Source organism: Bos indicus, chromosome 24 (assembly GCF_029378745.1).
Source record: "Bos indicus isolate NIAB-ARS_2022 breed Sahiwal x Tharparkar chromosome 24, NIAB-ARS_B.indTharparkar_mat_pri_1.0, whole genome shotgun sequence".
Taxonomy (NCBI): domain Eukaryota; kingdom Metazoa; phylum Chordata; class Mammalia; order Artiodactyla; family Bovidae; genus Bos; species Bos indicus.
The window spans coordinates 35,427,158-35,446,058 of record NC_091783.1 but is presented as its reverse complement, the minus strand read 5'-3'; the positions used below and the strand labels follow the sequence as shown (position 1 = coordinate 35,446,058).

General features: G+C 35.5%; 1 protein-coding gene across 4 annotated transcripts in view; it reads right to left on the bottom strand.

The window, feature by feature from the left end:
* Positions 1-18,901, bottom strand: part of ROCK1 (Rho associated coiled-coil containing protein kinase 1) — a 124,723-nt gene that overhangs the window by 29,290 nt on the left and 76,532 nt on the right. For 3 of the 4 annotated variants that reach the window (XM_070778856.1, XM_070778853.1, XM_070778855.1), the window contains 6 exons: positions 17,424-17,484; positions 13,874-13,962; positions 11,478-11,526; positions 4,092-4,227; positions 2,564-2,655; positions 2,217-2,463 (listed from right to left, as the gene is read on the bottom strand). In XM_070778856.1, coding sequence (XP_070634957.1) covers positions 2,217-2,463; positions 2,564-2,655; positions 4,092-4,227; positions 11,478-11,526; positions 13,874-13,962; positions 17,424-17,484 — 674 coding nt within the window. The remainder of the gene's footprint in view (positions 1-2,216; positions 2,464-2,563; positions 2,656-4,091; positions 4,228-11,477; positions 11,527-13,873; positions 13,963-17,423; positions 17,485-18,901) is intronic. The other variant, XM_070778854.1, reaches the window with a different exon arrangement.

Sequence of the window (18,901 nt, the reverse complement as noted above, 5' to 3'; positions counted from 1 at the left end):
AAAATACACGAAAGCAGTTAGAAATACAAGGGGGCAATGAAAAAAAACTACAGTCATAGTGATTATCTTTCAAACATGTTTCAAAATTTGGCAAATCAAAGAGACAAAAAATAAATGGAATCTTAAAAATCTGGTTAGATTAGAGAACTGATCTACTATTTCCAAAAGTCAAATCCAAAAACATACCAAGAAAAATGGTTACACGATTTCCAAATGCCTGTGTAACAGTTAAAAACAAAAGTACATTACACTATGATGTATGACATGAAGCTAAGCATGTTTTTTTTTTTTCCATTTTTAAAGGGTTGTAAGCAGTAAAAAAAGAAAAACATGTAACAGTGGTCATACGTGGCCCACAAAACTTAAAGAATATAATGTCCAATTATGTTTGGGAAGTCATTTCCCACACACATGAAGAAGCTTCTGCTCATCAATGTACATGGAGAGCATTCAACTAGCAAATAACCACCACTTTACCACAAGACCAGCCTCCCAAACTGTAAGATCTATACTGAGGGATCTAAAATGTCTTAAAAACCATAAAAAGTTAATGTAAAAATTTTATGTGTGCATGTGTGTGTGTGTTTTACCACAATGTACTTTTTATATGTATGTTGAGGCTCATATAAATTCTGCACATTTTTTAATGTGTATGAGGTTTGATTCACATGTAAATCAAAAAATAAACCTTCAAGGAAGCATTGAAAAATGATACACATTAATGATAAGTCATGCTATGAATCTTCCTTAACTTCACCAATATCTATACAGTCAGTTAAAACCACTGTTGATAAACACATAATGATGGTCTCTTCCTTAAAGCAAGCACTTCAAAGCTCAGTAGTATCTGGAAAATCAACTCAAAGAATTTTCGAATTGCAAGAATTTATAGGAGTCACCCAATCTCCTTGGTTTACAGATAAAGAAGGCAGACGAAGTGACATGCACACAGCTAATAAGCTGTATATAAGAAGGCCTAGAGAAGCAATTTAAGGATGTGGCATATGAGGCTTTTCTAATACATATAATGAGGATACTTTCTTGGTTGTATTCAGATCTATTTTAAGCCTAGTCCCTGAGAAATAAGATTGTGCAACACTCCTCAGCTGAGAACCAATGGGAGACCCTAATTTCTGTTTCCAAAGTCCAAAAACTGACCCTGACCTCTCTCCACAGAATCAGAGCTAATCATCAAGTCCCAGGAGACTCCAAACTATGTTCCCATCCTGTGACTTAGGTTAAAAGGCACTACCCCACCCCCTACTTTTCCCTGAAAGATCTGGCAACTTCCATGCATGTCTGTTTTGATTAGGTAGTATGGATGCTATCGCTTACACAAATAGAAAATAGAGGGAAAAAGAAAGTGAGAAATGGTTAAAGCCAGGCATCCTGTTGAAAACAAACTGATTTTATTACTGTGACGAAAGTATTTCTTTATTCGCTGTTAGTTATATTCCATCTTTTTCCTTTTTGACTCAGAAAGACTGCTGATATCTCTGGTTCTAACCTTTCCAAATGCTGAACTTTTTATTTGCAGTGGGATTCTCTTCCTGCTGTTTAGTTTCTGTTTCTACCAACAATGCATGAAGAATCCCGGGTTTTAATAGTAATAATCCTCTCTACCTGGATTAGTTCCATTTTGAGTAAGACTTCTGTGAATTGGACATTTTTAAAAATTAAGGTTTCAGTAATCTGCCTGTAAGACTGGAAGTAACCACATTACCTCCATCAAAAGGGTACCTGAGAGAGGGAAGAAATTACAATTTGATACAAATTCTCCTGAAAGAGAAAGAATGCTAACCATTTCCAGTATTACCAAGGTCATTTTCTTTTTTTTATTGATGTATACTTGATGTACAATATTATATCAGTTACACGTGTACTATACAGGACAATATGATCAAAAATATTTTACCTTACAGTTAAAAATTACTAAGACACAAAAGGACAAATACTGAGGTACCACTTCTATGAGGCAGTCAAATTCACTGAGACATAAGTAGAAGGGTGGTTACCAGGGGCTGTTGGGGGAGTGGGAAACGGGCAGTTACTGAGTACAACCTTTTAGTTAGGGAAGATAAAAAAGTTCTGGAGATGGACAGTAGTGATGGTTACACAACACATGAATGTACTTTATGCCACTGAATTACACAACTAAAAATAGTCAAAACAGTAAGTTTTAATGTCTGTTTTACCACAATAAGAAAAAATATTACCTTGTAGGTCTCCAATCTTCTCAGAATCATGACCTCTGTCTCTTCGTTCAGCTTCTAATACAGCCTGTAGTTGGTAATAATCTTTGTCCATTTGTGACTTGGAATTCTCTAAAATTCTATTTCTCTCCTGCAGTTCTCTGTTTAGGGACTCTAGCTGAGTGATGGATTTGCTCATCTCTGTGTGACTCTTCCTTAATCTAACCGCTGTGTCTGATTCTGTCCTAAGTAAGTCATTGGCTTCTTCTAGCTAATTTAAAAAGAAAGCAAGAAAATTGTTTGTTTGTTTTTTTTAACCAAAACGCAAATTTATTTTAATTTAAATTTAAAATCTCATTCCAAAAACTTACCTGCTTTTGTAATTGTGCCAGCTTCTCATTAGCAAGCTGTGAATTCTGGCTGACTTTCTTTAAGTCTTCCAACTGATCCTTTAATGTAGAAACTAGAAAATGAAGGAATAACATGTAAGTTTTCATTGAGGAAATATACAAAACCCTTTTAAAAAAAAAAAAAGGAAACTTGGTCTTAGGCCATAGAAGTCAGTTATATTAGCTCTAAATTTCATCTTGGAATTACTTACATTTTAAATTTATTTAAAAGTAGAGTACTATTGTATAATACACAATGCAAAAACAGATTTGTATCCACTGTTACATTTCAAATTCTTCTATCCTTTTGATAAAGGTTAACCTATTAGTGAAATGACATAGCTATTATTTCTTTTTTACTGTATTCTTTTTTGAGGGGGCCATGCTGCATGGCATGTGGAATTTCAGTTCCCCAACCAGGGATTGAACCCACCCTTGCCTTGGAAGCACAGTCTTAATCACTGGACCACTACAGTGGAGTCCTGATACAAAGCTAATTTTAATGTTCTCTGTTTTTGAAAGTACAAATCTTTGCTTACTTCAATTACTTTCAAAATGATTCAAAATTTAAAAGGTACCAAATGGTATACAGTACAGACATGAGTCTTTCTCCCAGCACACTGTTTTCCAGCCCTTCAGGCTCTCCTCCTCAGCAACTACTATTACTAACTTCTTGCACATCCTTCCTCAGATAGTCTGTGTATCCATACCTGAATATATGAGAGCACAAATGTGTGTTTTCACATGCATATCTATATATATATACACACACACATATATACATACATATATATATGCACTTAAGCATATGTAAATATGCCATTTTCTTTTAAACAATTAGTATTTTTTTTAAGATACATTTTAGAGATTCTTAGTTTATAAAGAAATGCTTTATTCTTATAAAATACATAGTACTCTACCATATACACTAAAGTTTATTATATCATGGATTACATTTACATTGCTCATAATTTTTGCAATTTAAACAACTCTAAAATTAATAACTTTGTTTATGTATCAGTATGCATTTGCACAAGTGTATGTGACATAAATTACTAGAAGTGAAATAACTGGATCAAAGGATGTAGAAAACTATTTTAAATTTGTATCACTAATATCAAGACACATAAAATTCTAGTTTGGTAGTTCTCAAACGTGGCTACTTGTTAGAAGTGCTGAGAGAGCTTATTAAATACACCAATGCCCAGTCTACATGTCTAGGTGAATTAAATTAGAACTTCTGGAGTTTAGGTATTAATATTCTTTAAAGTTTCCCAAGAGATTCCAATACACACACAAGGGTAAAAATCACTACCCTAGCTATAACATTCTACTGTCTTTAAATATGTTATAAATTTATTTTGGGCATTGGGTATTAGCTCATGAGGGGGCTTAGGACTGAGTCTTCAAAACTATATCACAGGCACTAAATTTAAGACAACCTGAAGATAAAGACCTCAAGACAATGTTAGAAATTTCAGTGTTTTTCAAAGGAAAAGCAACAATTTACCTTCATTTTCTACATTCCTCCTCTTCTCATTTTCCTGTTCTGCTTTTCTTTGGTATTCATTAATTCTGTGCTGTAGCAACATTTTCTCCTTCTCAATCTGAGATACTGTAGATTCTAGATTTCTTCTTTGATTCCCCTGAAATTATGAGAAAAGTTAACCAGTACAATTAATACTCCTCATTTCTTCAAGGGAATACTCAGTTCTTTTTTAAAAAGTACACAATTAAATAAGATAGATATTTTGGCTTCAAAATCACACAGTATTTCCTAATAACAATATCTACAGTAGAATTAGCTTGCCTTAGAAGAAAACAGCAATTTTAACTAGATATATAAAATTTTCAGAGATTAAAAAAAAAATCCATGAACATAAAAACAACCCTATTAATTGTGTCAGATTGAAGGTCATTGTATCAGTTTAACGTGAACACAAATAATACCAATATTTTGGCTTATTTACAATCCTAAATTTAAGAAATGAAATACACAAGGGATCAGATAACAACTGATATTATTATTTGATAATTAAATGGTAAAAAACTCAAATGATACCAAAGGTTTTTGTTTGTGGTTTAACTTCACCAGTCCCTATATGAGGTCTCCCTTAATTTCTTTTCCAGTCTCTTTATCTTTCCTAAGATGTGCTATGTACGCATGTACCTACTTAATGTATAATAGAAAGTAATGAAAAAGATACTTTAGAAAATGAAACTTAGGGGAGAGGAGAGGTAAAGAAAAAAAAATACTCCAAACTCTACAACTTAAGAAAAAAAAAACTTATCTTCTGCTTCTGCGTTACCACTATCAGCATATCTTGCATTTAATGCTATATTTTTATCTTTAAGACTCCACATTGGACAAACCTTTTACAGGATGTGTTTTTCTGGGCTTTCCAATCTATAAGTGAAACCCATCTTTTAAGTAAGATGCTGCCAGAGAGATACAGTAAAATTTGACAGAGACCATCCAAAATCCTTTCAATTATAAGATTTAACATTTTATCTTTTCATTTTGAAAATTTGAAATGATTCTACGTTTCAGAAGTTCCACAGACAGTAAGTACATGTACCCTTCCACTCAGTTTCCCCTAAGAATACATTATATTTAACAATGGCACAATAACCAAATCAGGAAACTGATACTGATATACATCATGTGTAGTTTGATGTCATTTTATCTCATGTGCAGATTCACAGAACTACCACCACAACCAAGATACAGAACTGCTTCATCAGCACAGTGATCTCCCTCCAGTCACTACTTATAGCCACATGCACCCTGCACTTCTCCCACCATCGACATCCCTGGCAACCAGTAACAGGAGGTCTTCCATCTGCATAATTCTGTCATTTTTAAAATGTTATCTTAATGGAATCATACAGTAGGGATCTTTTGAGATTAGCTTTTTACATTCAACAAGTATCTCTGCGATCCATCCAAGTTATTGTGTATAACAATGGTTCGTTTTCCCAGTCTACAGCTTATCATGTCATCCTCTTATCAGAGTCTTTCACAGAGCAAGCACTGTTAGTTTTGACAAAGTCCAACTTATTGAATTGTCTTCCTTATATGGATCACGTTTGTGGTGTAATGTGTAACTCTTCACCAAGCTGTTAAGTCCCAAGGATTTTCCCCTATATTTTTTCCCTAGAAGTTTTATATTTTTTATGTTCCTCTTTAAATCTATGTCTGTTTTAAGTTAATATTTGCCTAAGATGTAAGACTTCGGTTGAGGTTCATATCTTGGCCTATGAATACCTCATTACCCCAGTACCATTTGCTAAAAAGTCTATCCTTTCTCCACTGAATTGTTTCTGCACCTTCGTCAAAAATGAGTTGGCCATAATTGAGGGTAACTGATCCACAGTTTCTTTGCAGTACTGTCTTTACTTGCTTTTGGTATCTTGGTCATTCTAGCCCCATAAAATCCACTGGGGAATGTTCTTTCGTTTACATTTTCTAGAAGAGAGTATAGAATCGGTGTTACGTCTTCTTAAAACACTTGGTAGCTTCCTCTAGTAAAACCATCTGGCCCTCAAGATTACCTTTGGAGGAGCTTTTAAATTATGAATTCCCCCTAATAGTTATATAGGGATATTCATATAATGTATTTCACATTGTGTGAGTTGTGGTAGCCTGTATTTTTGGAGGAATTCGTCCATTTCACCTAAATTTCACACTTCAGTGTTTAGAACTGTATTATTTCCTTAAGAATTTTTTTAATATATCCGTAAGAGTCTGTAGGAATATGCCCTGCCTCATTCCTGATACAGATTATTTGTGTCATCCTTCCTTTGACAATCTTGCTAGAGGTTTGTCAATTTTTTGATCTTTCCAAACAGCTGGGTTTTATCATTGACTTTGTTTTCCTGTTTCCAATTCCACTGATTTCTGCTCCTTATTTTTCCTTCCTTCTCTTTGCTTTCAGTTTATTTTGCTCTTCTTTTTCTAGGTTCCTGAGGTAGGAGCTTAGATGACTGATTTGAGACAGTTCATCTTTTCTTTTTTTTCTTAATATTTTATTGAAGTATGGTTGACTTACGTTTCAGGTGCACAGCAAGATGATTCAGTTATACATGTACACGTGTATTATTTTTGAAGTCACTTTCCATTATAGGTTATTACAAGATATTGACTATAGTTCCCTTGGCTATACAGTCATCTTTTCGAATGTAAATGTTTCAATGCACACATTTCTCTTAGAGCACTATGTTAGCTGCATCCCACAAATTTTGATGTTTATCTTCATTTTCATTGCTGAAATATTTTGAAGAGGAGGAAGACCCATAACTTTATGACATATAATTAACATTGTAATATATTTTTTCATTTCGAGACTCTCTTCAGTTTACCTATGCATTATTTAGAACTGTTTTGTTTAGTTTCCATGTGTTTGTAGAGCTGTCTGATACTTTTCTGCTATTCATTCTAGCTTGGCAACATTTTGGTCAGAGAACACTCTGTTTATGACTTTAATTCTTCGATATCTGTAGAAGTTTGCTTGGTATATGGTCTATCTTGGTACATATGCCTTGAGTACTTGAAAAGAATGTGTCCTTTGCTCTTGTTAGGCTGAGGGTTCTACCAATATTGAATAGATCCCATTGGCTGATGTGGCTGAGTTCGATACATTTGCTGATTCTCTGTCTAGAGAGTGGTATTTAAAAAGTCTTCAACAGTATCACAGATTTATCTATTCTCCTTTCAGTTTTATCAGCTTTTGCTTCACATATTTGGTAGCTCTTCTGTTTGGTGAATACAAATTTAGGAATGCTATATCTTCTCAGAGGACTGACATTTTTTGTCATTCTGCAATGTCCCTCCACCAGTGATAATTTTATTTGCCCTGAAGTCTACTTTATCTGATTTCAATACTGCCACCGCTGCCTTCTTTTTGCTAATGCTTACAAGAAGTATTTTTCCATCTTCTTACCTTAAAGTTGTCTATATTGTTACATTATAACAGTTTCTGGTAGACAGCATATGGGTAGGTCCCATCACTTCATGGGAAATAGATGGGGAAACAGTGGAAACAGTGTCAGACTTTATTTTGGGGGGCTCCAAAATCACTGCAGATGGTGACTGCAGCCATGAAATTAAAAGACGCTTACTCCTTGGAAGGAAAGTTATGACCAACCTAGATAGCATATTCAAAAGCAGAGACGTTACTTTGCCAACAAAGGTCCATCTAGTCCAGGCTATGGTTTTTCCTGTGGTCATGTATGGATGTGAGAGTTGGACTGTGAAGAAGGCTGAGCACTGAAGAATTGATGCTTTTGAACTGTGGTGTTGGAGAAGACTCTTGAGAGTCCCTTGGACTGCAAGGAGATCCAACCAGTCCATTCTGAAGGAGATCAGCCCTGGGATTTCTTTGGAGGGAATGATGCTGAAGCTGAAACTCCAGTACTTTGGCCACCTCATGCGAAGAGTTGACTCACTGGAAAAGACTCTGATGCTGGGAGGGATTGGGGGCAGGAGAAGAAGGGGATGACAGAGGATGAGATGGCTGGATGGCATCAATGACTCGATGGACTTGAGTCTGAGTGAACTCTTGGAGTTGGTGATGGACAGGGAGGCCTGGCGTGCTGTGATTCATGGGGTCGCAAAGAGTCGGACACGACTGAGTGACTGAACTGATATGGGTAGGTAATTTAAAAAAATTTTCTCTGACAATGTTTTAATTGCTGCTGAATTTAATTTACATTTAATATAATTACTGATATATTAAAGGCTCCCATTTTGTTTCTATTGTGTTGTTTTTTTCTTGTCTTTCTGTAGGTTACCTGAAAATTTTTTTAGAATTCCACTTGCTTTATCTAGTGTTTTTAAGTGTCTCTCTCTATAATTCTTATCAGTGGCTGCTCCAGGTATTACATTATATTACTAGTATTGGATTATGACCAGTGTGATTAAAGTGTAACATGTTAGCTCTCCTGATACCTATTTATAATTGTCTAAAAATTTCTTCTACACATATGGAGAACCACATGGGACAACGCTGAAATTTCCACTTCAACTGTTCATCCATAGTTTTACTCTCCATTGTTGTTTCTTCTTTCCTGGTATTTCAAGATTTCTTAATCACTTCCTTTCTATTTAGAGAATTTCCTTTAGCAATTATTTTAGGGATGGTGTGCTGGTGACAATTTCTCTTGGTTTTTCTTCATCTGAGAACACTGTGGTTCTCATCTAGGATGTTTTCACTGGATGCAGAATTCTCAGTCAACAGCTCTTTTTTTTTTCCAGCCCTCAAAAAAAGCAGTAGCATTTCCTTTGTTCTCCATGGTTTCTGATAAGAAATCTGTCATTTGCATTGTTCTTCCCCTTTAGGGAAATGTCATTTGCTGCATTTAAGATTTCTTCTTTGATGTTAGTTTTCATAAATCTATTGTCTGTCTTAGTGTGGATATCTTTGGGTTTATCCTTTTTGTAGTTCACTCAGTTTCTTGTAGGCATTTATCTTTTGTTTACAGGTTCACGTCTTTCTCCACACTTGTGGAATTTTCAGCCATCATTGCTTCCGGCCCTCTTTGCTCTTTTTAGCAATTCCGAAAACACAATATAACAACCTTTCTGCTATAGCCCCAGCAGTCACTGAGGCTCTGTCACTTTTTCTGTTATTCAGAGTAGGTAATTTCTATCCATCTTTAAGTTACCAGACTCTTTTCCTTGTTACCCTTCACTGAGCTGCTGAGCCCATCCCCTGAGATTTTTATTTCAGGTATTTTTAACTTTTCGTTGGTTCTACTTTACATCTTTTATGTCTTTGTGAACACTTTCTAATTTATATTTTTCATCTGTTTCAGGTGTATTTGTAGTTGCTCATTGAAACATGATGATTCTTTCAAATCTGTGTCAGGTAATTTAAACATCTGTGTTATCTCACTGTTGGCATCTGTTATTGTCTTTTCTCATTCCATTTGAGAAATTCCTAGTTCTGGCTATTATGAGTGATTTTCTAATGAAATCTGGACATCCTGGGTATTACCTTACAATATGGGGAATTTTAAAAGGTTTTCAGTTTTAGCAGGCCTCTCCTGTCACTGTTCTGGTGGGATGATGGAAGTGCTGCCTCATTTCTCTCAAATGGAGGTAGAAATCTAGGTTTTTCCACTTGGTCTTCAATGACACACGAGTTCGGGGAGGGAGTTGATCCTCTTCACCACTGGTGGAAAGGGGAGTTCTGGCACCCCACTAGGCTTCCTTGGATGGTACCATGAAGGCGGGAGGGTACCTGGTCACTGCTGCCTACACAACCCCCACAGACACTGCAATGCGGGGGAAGGCACTCATTTTTTCAGTGTCCAAAGTGTGAACTCTCTACAAGGCCTCTTCTGACACCAACACAACAGGGAGCACTAAGGGGGCCTTGCTAACTGCGAGAAGTGGAAGATGAGATTCCCCATATGGTCTCCAATAACACTATCTGTGTGTGTGTTGCAGGTTGCGGGGGGAGGCCAGGAAGGCTCATCACTGCCCAGCAGAGATGCAAGTCCCTCCAGTGGACCTTCCTGGTCATAGGGCTGGAAGTCTGAGCTCCCAAATCTGTTTCTGCTGGTGGGGATGGGGTTACATTTTCTATGCTGTGTTTGGTGAACAGAGCAGTGACTCTTAAGTTTTCTGATTTGCTAGCCTGCCGCTTTCCTGGTCCTCTACTTAAGAGAGTGGCTTTTTCCACCTGTGCTTGTTGGTGTTCTCAGACTGCTGGCTTCTCCAGTACCCAGTATGGAATACACATTGCAAGCAAACAAAAACCCAAAAAACCCAGAGTACTTATTACTGTATCATTTTGGAGGTTCAAGTATTCTAGCTGGTTTGTCTTCCCTCCATCTTACCCAATCTTTTTAATTTTTTTTTTGTTTGCTTTTGTTTAATGCACAGGGTTTTTAAGCTGTATTTAGAGGGAAAAATAGGGGAAAGGACTTTCACTCCATCTTTTCAGAAGCAGGACGATTTTAATTTTATAATTAATATTTCCCTCTTTACCTTGAATTTAGAAAACTGAGTAACTTAAACCTAGCATATTTGTTTTTTATCTGTGTTCTAGAAATGAAACAAAAAGTGGAGGATATGCAAAAAGGATTTCTTAAACATTTAGTGTCAAATACTACAGTGCCAGGCCAAGTCCATATTGACTAATGGCAACTTGGTAAAATATTACATAAATCTGTCCAGACTATGTTTATCTGTGGCTATGAATATGGGGGGAAAAAAAACAAAAAACCCACCATCACTGACATATGCTGTTCTTTAGGAGAAAATTAAGACAGCACAAAAATCATCAGAAAGATTAAATCTAAAAAGGACACAGGATGTAAACAATGAGAGGAAGGACTCTGGAAAGATACTTACAAGGTAACCAAAAGGAATAAAAATGTGCTATATACTTGCAAAAGAACATCTGAATCACAAAATGTTTATGCAGTGTTTCCCTGATAGTAACAAGTTCTTGCTAAGTGACACGGAAAAAAATGATTCCAAGATTCATATAATTCCCATTTGATCATATGAAATTATGTTAATGTAAGTCCTTTTGAAGCTGTATTCTTCTTTCTTTCCTATTTGTCTCTTTCTGCTACAGTTCTAGACTCAACTTCTCATCTCCTGCTCCTTTCTCTCTTTTCAACTATTAAGAACCACTAAATTGAAATTCATGTACTAAAATTTGAGCATGGTTCTAGAATAAAACCACACAAAAGAAACTAAAGCATAATCTAATTTCACTTGAACTTGTAGCTGCAAAGTGAGGCTTTCATCATGATTCTTTGGTCCTGTGCTATACTGCAACCTATCAAGTACAGATAAAACATTCTCAGAAAACAAAACAATCTGGAAGAGGGAAAAACTCTCAAAAAGGACAACTTCTGATGAGAAAACAAAAAGTACCTCTTCGTCCAATTCTTTCATTATCTTGTCTAGTTTTATGTTTGACGTTCTGTAAAAAGTAAAAGCAATATAGATTAGAAATACATCTACTTTTTACTGCCTGGGGTGAAACACCACATTCCTTACTTTTCCATTTAGCTAAGATTTCTTAACCTTTTTTGTGTGTATGCTGTGGACCCTTCTGAAGTCAGTCTGGTGAAGCATATAGCATTTTTTTACAAAAATATTTTTAAAGCATAAAATACATAGGATTAAAAGAAATTGTGAAATACAGTCATGAACTTTTTAAAACAGTATGATTCACTAACATACATGTTTTATTAATATATTAAATGACACAATCTAGCAGCAGAATTTTTAAGTAGTAATAAGCATAAATGGAATTTGGACATAATATTTGCATTCTAGGAAAATATTTTTGTGATTTCTACTGGTAAAAAAATTCACAGCTACTGCTAATACTTGCAGATCACTATGTTCATAAAGAATAAGGTGAATTTCAGTTAAAGGTTACACTCACTATTTTCCCCCAAGTTTAAGGACCTTAAATTCCATGCATGGATACTTTAGGAGAGGTTCAAGGATTCTAGGTTAAGGAGCCCTGAATTCCTCAGGCAATACTTGCTACTAAACAAAGATCAATTATTTAAACTTTAATGCAAGATTAAGTAAATGAAAGGAAAGGTGGCATATATAAAGCAAACTTGGCAACTTGGGCAAAAATTTGAGATAAACTGAAGGTGTATCATCTCCATCACAATTCATACTTTGGGCTCTAAACACATTTCTGAGCTTCAAATCTGTATACACAATGCTTCACTTGGATGTCTCACCAAATACTTCATTCAGCATGTCCAAAGCTAAACTTATTTCCTCTGCCCCACAACCCTGCCACAGTACCAATCTGCTGTTCTTCTGCTATCCCCAAACAAGGACCCCACCTAGGAATTCTCCCTGACTCATCTTCCTCCCTCATTCTCACTTAGTGAATAAACATCAAGTGCTGCCTTATTAACCAGAAAGTTCTTTTTAAAAAGCAAATTTGATCTTTTGTTTTCCTTTAAGTTTAATAACTTTTAATGCTTTACAGAGATCAAACCAGTCAATCCTAAAGGAAATCAGTCCTGAATATTCTTTGGAAGGACTGATGTAAAGCTGAAATTCCAATATTTTGGCCACCTGATGTGAAGAACTGACTCATTGGAAAAGACCCTGATGCTGGGAAAGATTGAAGGCAGGAGGAGAAGGGGACAACATAAGATGAGATGGTTGGATGGCATCATTGACTCAATAGACATGAATCTGAGCAAGCTCCGGGCGTTGGTGATGGACAGAGAAGCCTGGTGTGCTGCAGTCCATGGGGTTACTGCAACACAACTGAGCAACTGAACTGAAATGAACCGAATGCCTTTCAATCACCCTTAGGATAAATTCCAACTTTCTTATCTTTTCAAAAATAGAGTCTTCTAAGATTTAGACTCTCTTAACCTACCCAAACCTATTTGAGGTCACCACCTCCCTCCCCACCACACATGCACTCATTTTCGTATAATTATTGGCCACTTTGGCCATTCTTAATTTCTTCATTAAATTGATCCCTACCACCATCACTATCACTAATTTGTCATTTGCCTTCTAGCTTTAATTATACAAACTGTTCAATCTTTATATAATAATATTTATCCATTTCCTTCTCCTTATTTCTATGTTTTACACCCAGAAATTCCTTACAAATCCTGTGTTCAGGATTAAAGTGCTTTTCTAAAAAAAAGCCTGTATTAAATGCTTCACCATTTAATCTATAGGCAGTGAGCAGTTTACTAGTTTCTTCTCCCCTAGTCACAAAATTGCCAGTCTTACCAATTCCATTTTTTGAGTACTTCATCTCCATATTACCTACTTTTTATTTATTCAATACTATCCACTAACAGTAACTATAAAATGTTAAAGTTTGTAATAAGTAACTCAGCATTATGCTAGGCTATTTTAAATTTTCTTGGTCATTTTATATTTTCATAAATATATTAGCTCATTAAATTTAGACTCACAGGACAAGAAAATTCTGAAAAAATACTGTTCTAGAGAAGCAAAGTGGAAATTAAGAGTGTTTGCATCAAAAACTTAGTGAATTTTTTAAATTTAGTGAATTTTAATCTTTAACAACATTTACATTTTAGAAAGTATCTTATTTAATGTAAACTAATTTTCCCTGTCAGCTAATTAAAATGGGAGAGAAAATGAGTAAATCAGGTGTTAAGTGAATAGTGTGCACTGGATGTATATCAGTGGCAATCTTTACATCCCTGCCTTACTTCCATCCACTTTTAGGGATTTAGAATGCAAATAGGCATTTGCTATGCAACTTTTAATGGGAAAAATGTAAAGCATATTCTCACCTGCACTTCTGCTCCATTTCATCTTTTAATTGCATTTCATTATGTAACTGTTCTTCCAGCTTATAAATTGTTTTCTGCAAATTTTCCTGCTTTAATTAAAAACAACAAAAACTCACTTTAATAAGAATATTCATAGAGAATTTCAAAATATCAAGTGTATATTACCATTTTATAGCTGTTCACAAGAGAATTATCTGATCCAATCTTATCTTTTTCCCTTTTGTCTGAAATTTTTATCAACTCAACAAGCATTTCCTTCTAACGCTAATATGTCAGGTGCTGTGGTTGGCACTAGTAATATAAAAATTCAAAAGATTTGGTCCCAGTTCTCGTAAAGCTAATAGTTAAATAGTGGGCCACAGGGAATAGGAGGGGGAAAAGAACCTACAATAACTCAAAGACATATACACAAAACATTATGATGTGGTAGATATAAATAAAATTACACATAAGGTGTCCTGCACAAGCAAAGAAGACAGACCTCATCTGCCAGGAAGATGGTATGTTTAAGATGAGACGTGTAGTAAGAGAAGTATTTACCAAGCAGAGGAAGTGAAAGAATGAATGCATTTTGGCCAAAATGAATGAGTCTGAAAGTAGAGAGACAAAGAAAATATGATTGGATAATGGGGAGAAATCACATCCAGAGGACAGAACATAACAGGGAGACTGAGTCACATTACAGCTGAAAAGGCAAGTGGGACTATTTCCTTGTATGCAGAAGAGGAGTCGGGCACTTTAACCTGTAAACACTTTTTAAAAGGGAAAATGACAGAGTGTTGGCATTTTAGAAATATCACTTCAGTAAAAAAGGAAGGGGAATACATTAGATAGCAGAGAAATTCTAGACAAAGAAAAACCAATTAATAGACAGCCCAGGCAAAAAAGAGTACACAGGTCCAATGTAAGGAAGAAGCTGTAGAAATGAAGAGGAAATGAATTACTGCATCAATCAGAAGGCAGAATTTATGATCCAGCAACCAATTAGAAATAAGAACAGAATAGCAAAAGATGTGTGACAAAAACAATTACTGGGGAGAGGATGGAGAGAGAAAGGCTGAGTTCGGCTTTGGCCTAGGTTGAGGTGTCTGAAAGTTGTGCAGGAAAAGAAGTCCACTCAGAGAGAAAGAAAGGATTCAGGTCTAAAGCTCAGAGAAATAAGCTGATCACACATGAGATTAATTACAGAAAACGGGCAGAAAGCCAAGATCAGAAGTACTTTGAGAAACATTTAACAATTAAGCGGAGGGGGAAGCAGAAGGAGAGCCTGCAAAGAGGACTGAAAATAAAATCCAGAGGCAGAAAGAAAAAAGGCAAGAAATAATGAGAATATGAGAGTTCTTAGAATTTTAAGGAGGATGCAGTGCTCAGTGTCAAATGCAACAAAAAAAGAAAAATAAAATATAAATGCAAAATATTCATCATATTTGGCAACTGAAAGCTGTTCAATAGCATCTCTGCTACAAGGATTTCAGAGAAGAGTTTAAAATTAAATTGGTTGACTTTTATACTTAGTTCTAGGTTAACAGAAATAGTAGGCACACAAACGTTTTTTTCTTCTTCCCCTCTGATCTTAAACAGAGCGAAAGATAAGAGCCACTGACAGAAACTTATGGCAATCACCACTGAACGAGATAACCCAAAGAAAACACGCTGCCACTGAATTATTTCTTTAAGTCCTAATGTACTGCTATACTTACAGATAAGTAATACAGTGAGAATGGAGTTATAACAGCTCCTTATTTTCACCTTCTCCAGATCAAATGTGCTTTAATTTTGAAGATTTCTGAGCCCTGGTTTGCTATATAACTTGGCAAATAGCTTTATTGGGATGAGAATTTAAAAGAGAAAAACGCATAATAGCTAACAGGTACCCACATAGTTCGTTTCCCTTTTTCTCACTTTCCCTTCCCACCATATGCTCTCTCGAATGTAACAGTAAACACATGAAGGAGAAAGAGAACAATTTTATCAGCTTTTAAAAATGAACGCTGCCTATTCCTCATCTCAATTAAAAATACAGGCTGCAGCACACAGAGTTCAAAGACTGGTCTAAGGACAGCCAGGTTTATTTCTGGTATATTTAAGAAAATTTCCAGTTAACCCAAAAGGACCTTCTCAAACATAAGCAAGTAAAAATTTTTTAAATCCGCTCTCTTATGAACTACTCTCACAATGAAAAGAATTCATGTTTCTAATATTTACTTCCTAGAGTAATTCACTTTTCAGGGTCAAATGAGATGATGTTCACTGTACTAGTTACTCTCCATTGGCTACCTCTCCCTTTCAGCCTCGAAGATCCATCCTCTGCCTTTTCTGCCGTGAAATTTACCGACTGCATTATGTGGGCTCTTCTGTCCCATGGTTTTAAAGTTGGTTTCAGCCTACAGGTGCCACTAGCTGTAGATCAATTGGGAGAAATGAAATATCCGCTCTCCTCACTCTCCTCTTGCCTTATTGTGGCTTTGGCAGTGTTCTATGTTCTATGCTCCTCTTTCATGATTCTACACATTCTCTCTGAGCTGTGGGAATAAGATTTGTCTCTCCTCGTCCTTCGGACTAGGGGCAATGGCTTCCCACTACTATCAATCAATGGCTGCTTTACACCTTTTATTTATTGCTCCCTGTGATCCTGCTCGTAACACCATTTACAGTCCCTTCATTAAACTCTCTTCACTTCATAAACAAACAAAATGTGGTATATAGATATGACAGAATATATTAAGCCTTAAAAAGGAATGAAATTCTGACACATCTACAACATGTTTGAGCCTTGAGAACTTTAAGTAAAATAAGCCAACCACAAAAGGTCAAATATTGTATGATTTCACTAGAATAGTCAAATTCATAGAGACTGAAAGTAAAGACAGCAGTTATCAGGGGCTGGAGGGAGAGTGGAATGCAGACTTTAATGGGTACCAGGTTTTAGTCTGGGATGAAGAAAAAGTTCTTGTGATGACAGTGGTGATGACCACATAACAATGTGAGGGTGCTTAATGTCACTTAAAAATGGTGTTAATAAAATGGTAAATTCTATGTTACATAAATTTTATCACACACAAAAAACTCTCATTTAAACCTTCTGAATGTGCCATCTGTTTCCCTGTCAAGATCCTACCTGAGGTACTGACTTCTCATAAATTCCTAATTCCAAAGACTAAAAAGACCACCTCTGTCAATCTGTGTAGCAACGTGTAGTTTATTAACTGCTTCCACATATAATATCCCATTCGATATTCAGGCAAAAAAATCAAACAGGAGAGGAAACAGTAGGTAAAAAAATGCTATAAAAATTTAGGCTCGGGACTTCCCTGGTGGTCCAGTGGTTAAGACTCTGAGCTCCCAATGCAGAGGGCCCAGGTTCGATTCCTAGTCAGAGAACTAGATCCCAAGAGTTCACATGTTACAACGTAAGACTTGTCATGGCCAAATAAAAAAATCAGGCTCACTAACTACACATTTGGAAGCAATATATATATTAGTATCATGCATACAAAATACATTATCCACAAAAAAACTTTTAAAAAAGTAACAATAAGAAAATACCTACCAAGCTTTTATCCACATTAGAGCTAGTTCTGTTATCGTTAGGATTTGCTGAAGATAAGTATCTGGGAAGAAAAAAAGTTTTTAAAAGAAAACAAAACAGTCTTTAATATCAAGTAGCAACCAGTAACAAATACGATATGCCTATTTTTTGAACTTACTCTGCTTTTAAAACTTGAGTGCAGGTTCTTAATTCTTCATTTTTACAAACATAACACAGAAATAACACATATATTAAATAAAACCCACAGTTAGGTCTGAAGTGGTCTTCCCTGGTGGCTCAGTCAGTAAAGAGTCTGCCTGCAATGAGGGAGACCTGGGTTGAAACCCTGGATCAGGAAGATCCCCTGGAGAAGGAAATGGCAACCCACTCCAGTATTCTTGCCTGGAGAATCCCATGGACAAAGGAGCCTGGTGGGCTACATACAGTCCATGGGGTCACAAAGAGTTGGACATGACTGAGCAACTTCACTTTCACTTTCATGAGACATGAATAGAAGGAAAAATCACAGAACATAATCTAGAGTATGATAATGTAGTACAAATAGTGCACGTGTGTATATAATGATTATTTAATTCAAGATTACCTTTGTGTAGAAAAAGTAATCACTTTTGTGTAGAAAAAGTAATTAACTGCTGAACTCTACTATAGAAAATCTAAAAACACTTAGGGGGGTTGTTTATATCAACATCTTGAGTGTTTCAGAACACTCAAAACAGAGAATAATTGATAAAAATATAAAGTTTTTAAAAGAGAAAAAAAAGAAAGAATGCTGGAACAAACATACTACTTTACAGAGTCTCTGTGCATTTCAATATAAAATAGTTTCAATATTACAGTCATAGAGTATTAGGGAGGGAAAGAGATTAAAATACTGTCTTTTTCTAGGGGTCAAAACTCAAGTATTACCTACTTGTCTGATGATACAGAGAAAGTATTCTAGCATCAAAAGAACAAAATTATTGTCTTATAGTTGGATTACTGGAGAAATTTCATAACGCAGGACTAAACTGAATTCCTGTTTTGTAAACTTGACTTGAATTAACCTCTTATTAAAAGTTTTGACTAAAATGACAAGATGTTTCACGTTAAAAGAAAGTGAGCTATAATAACCTCAAATTTAATCGTTACTCCAAGAAATTCAAATGTCTACTACCATTTTAATAGAGTATAATTTGACTAGAAGTACATATTCTAAAATAAATTGATCAAGCAGATTTGACATACCCAGTTGATGCTGCCATATAGTTCAGTTCACTTTTATATACTGATGTAGCACTTTATTTAGATTTCTGTTGTGTAGTATTCGCCAACCTACATTGTACAACTTATCCATTTCCTCACTAGGATATGAACATCTCAAGAGGAGACTCTGTATCTTATTAATCCTTATATCTGACAAAGAGTAGACTGTCAAATGTGTCTGTTGAATGAATGACCAGCATATAAAAGTAAAGTGAAATGTTTAACTTGTATCTGAA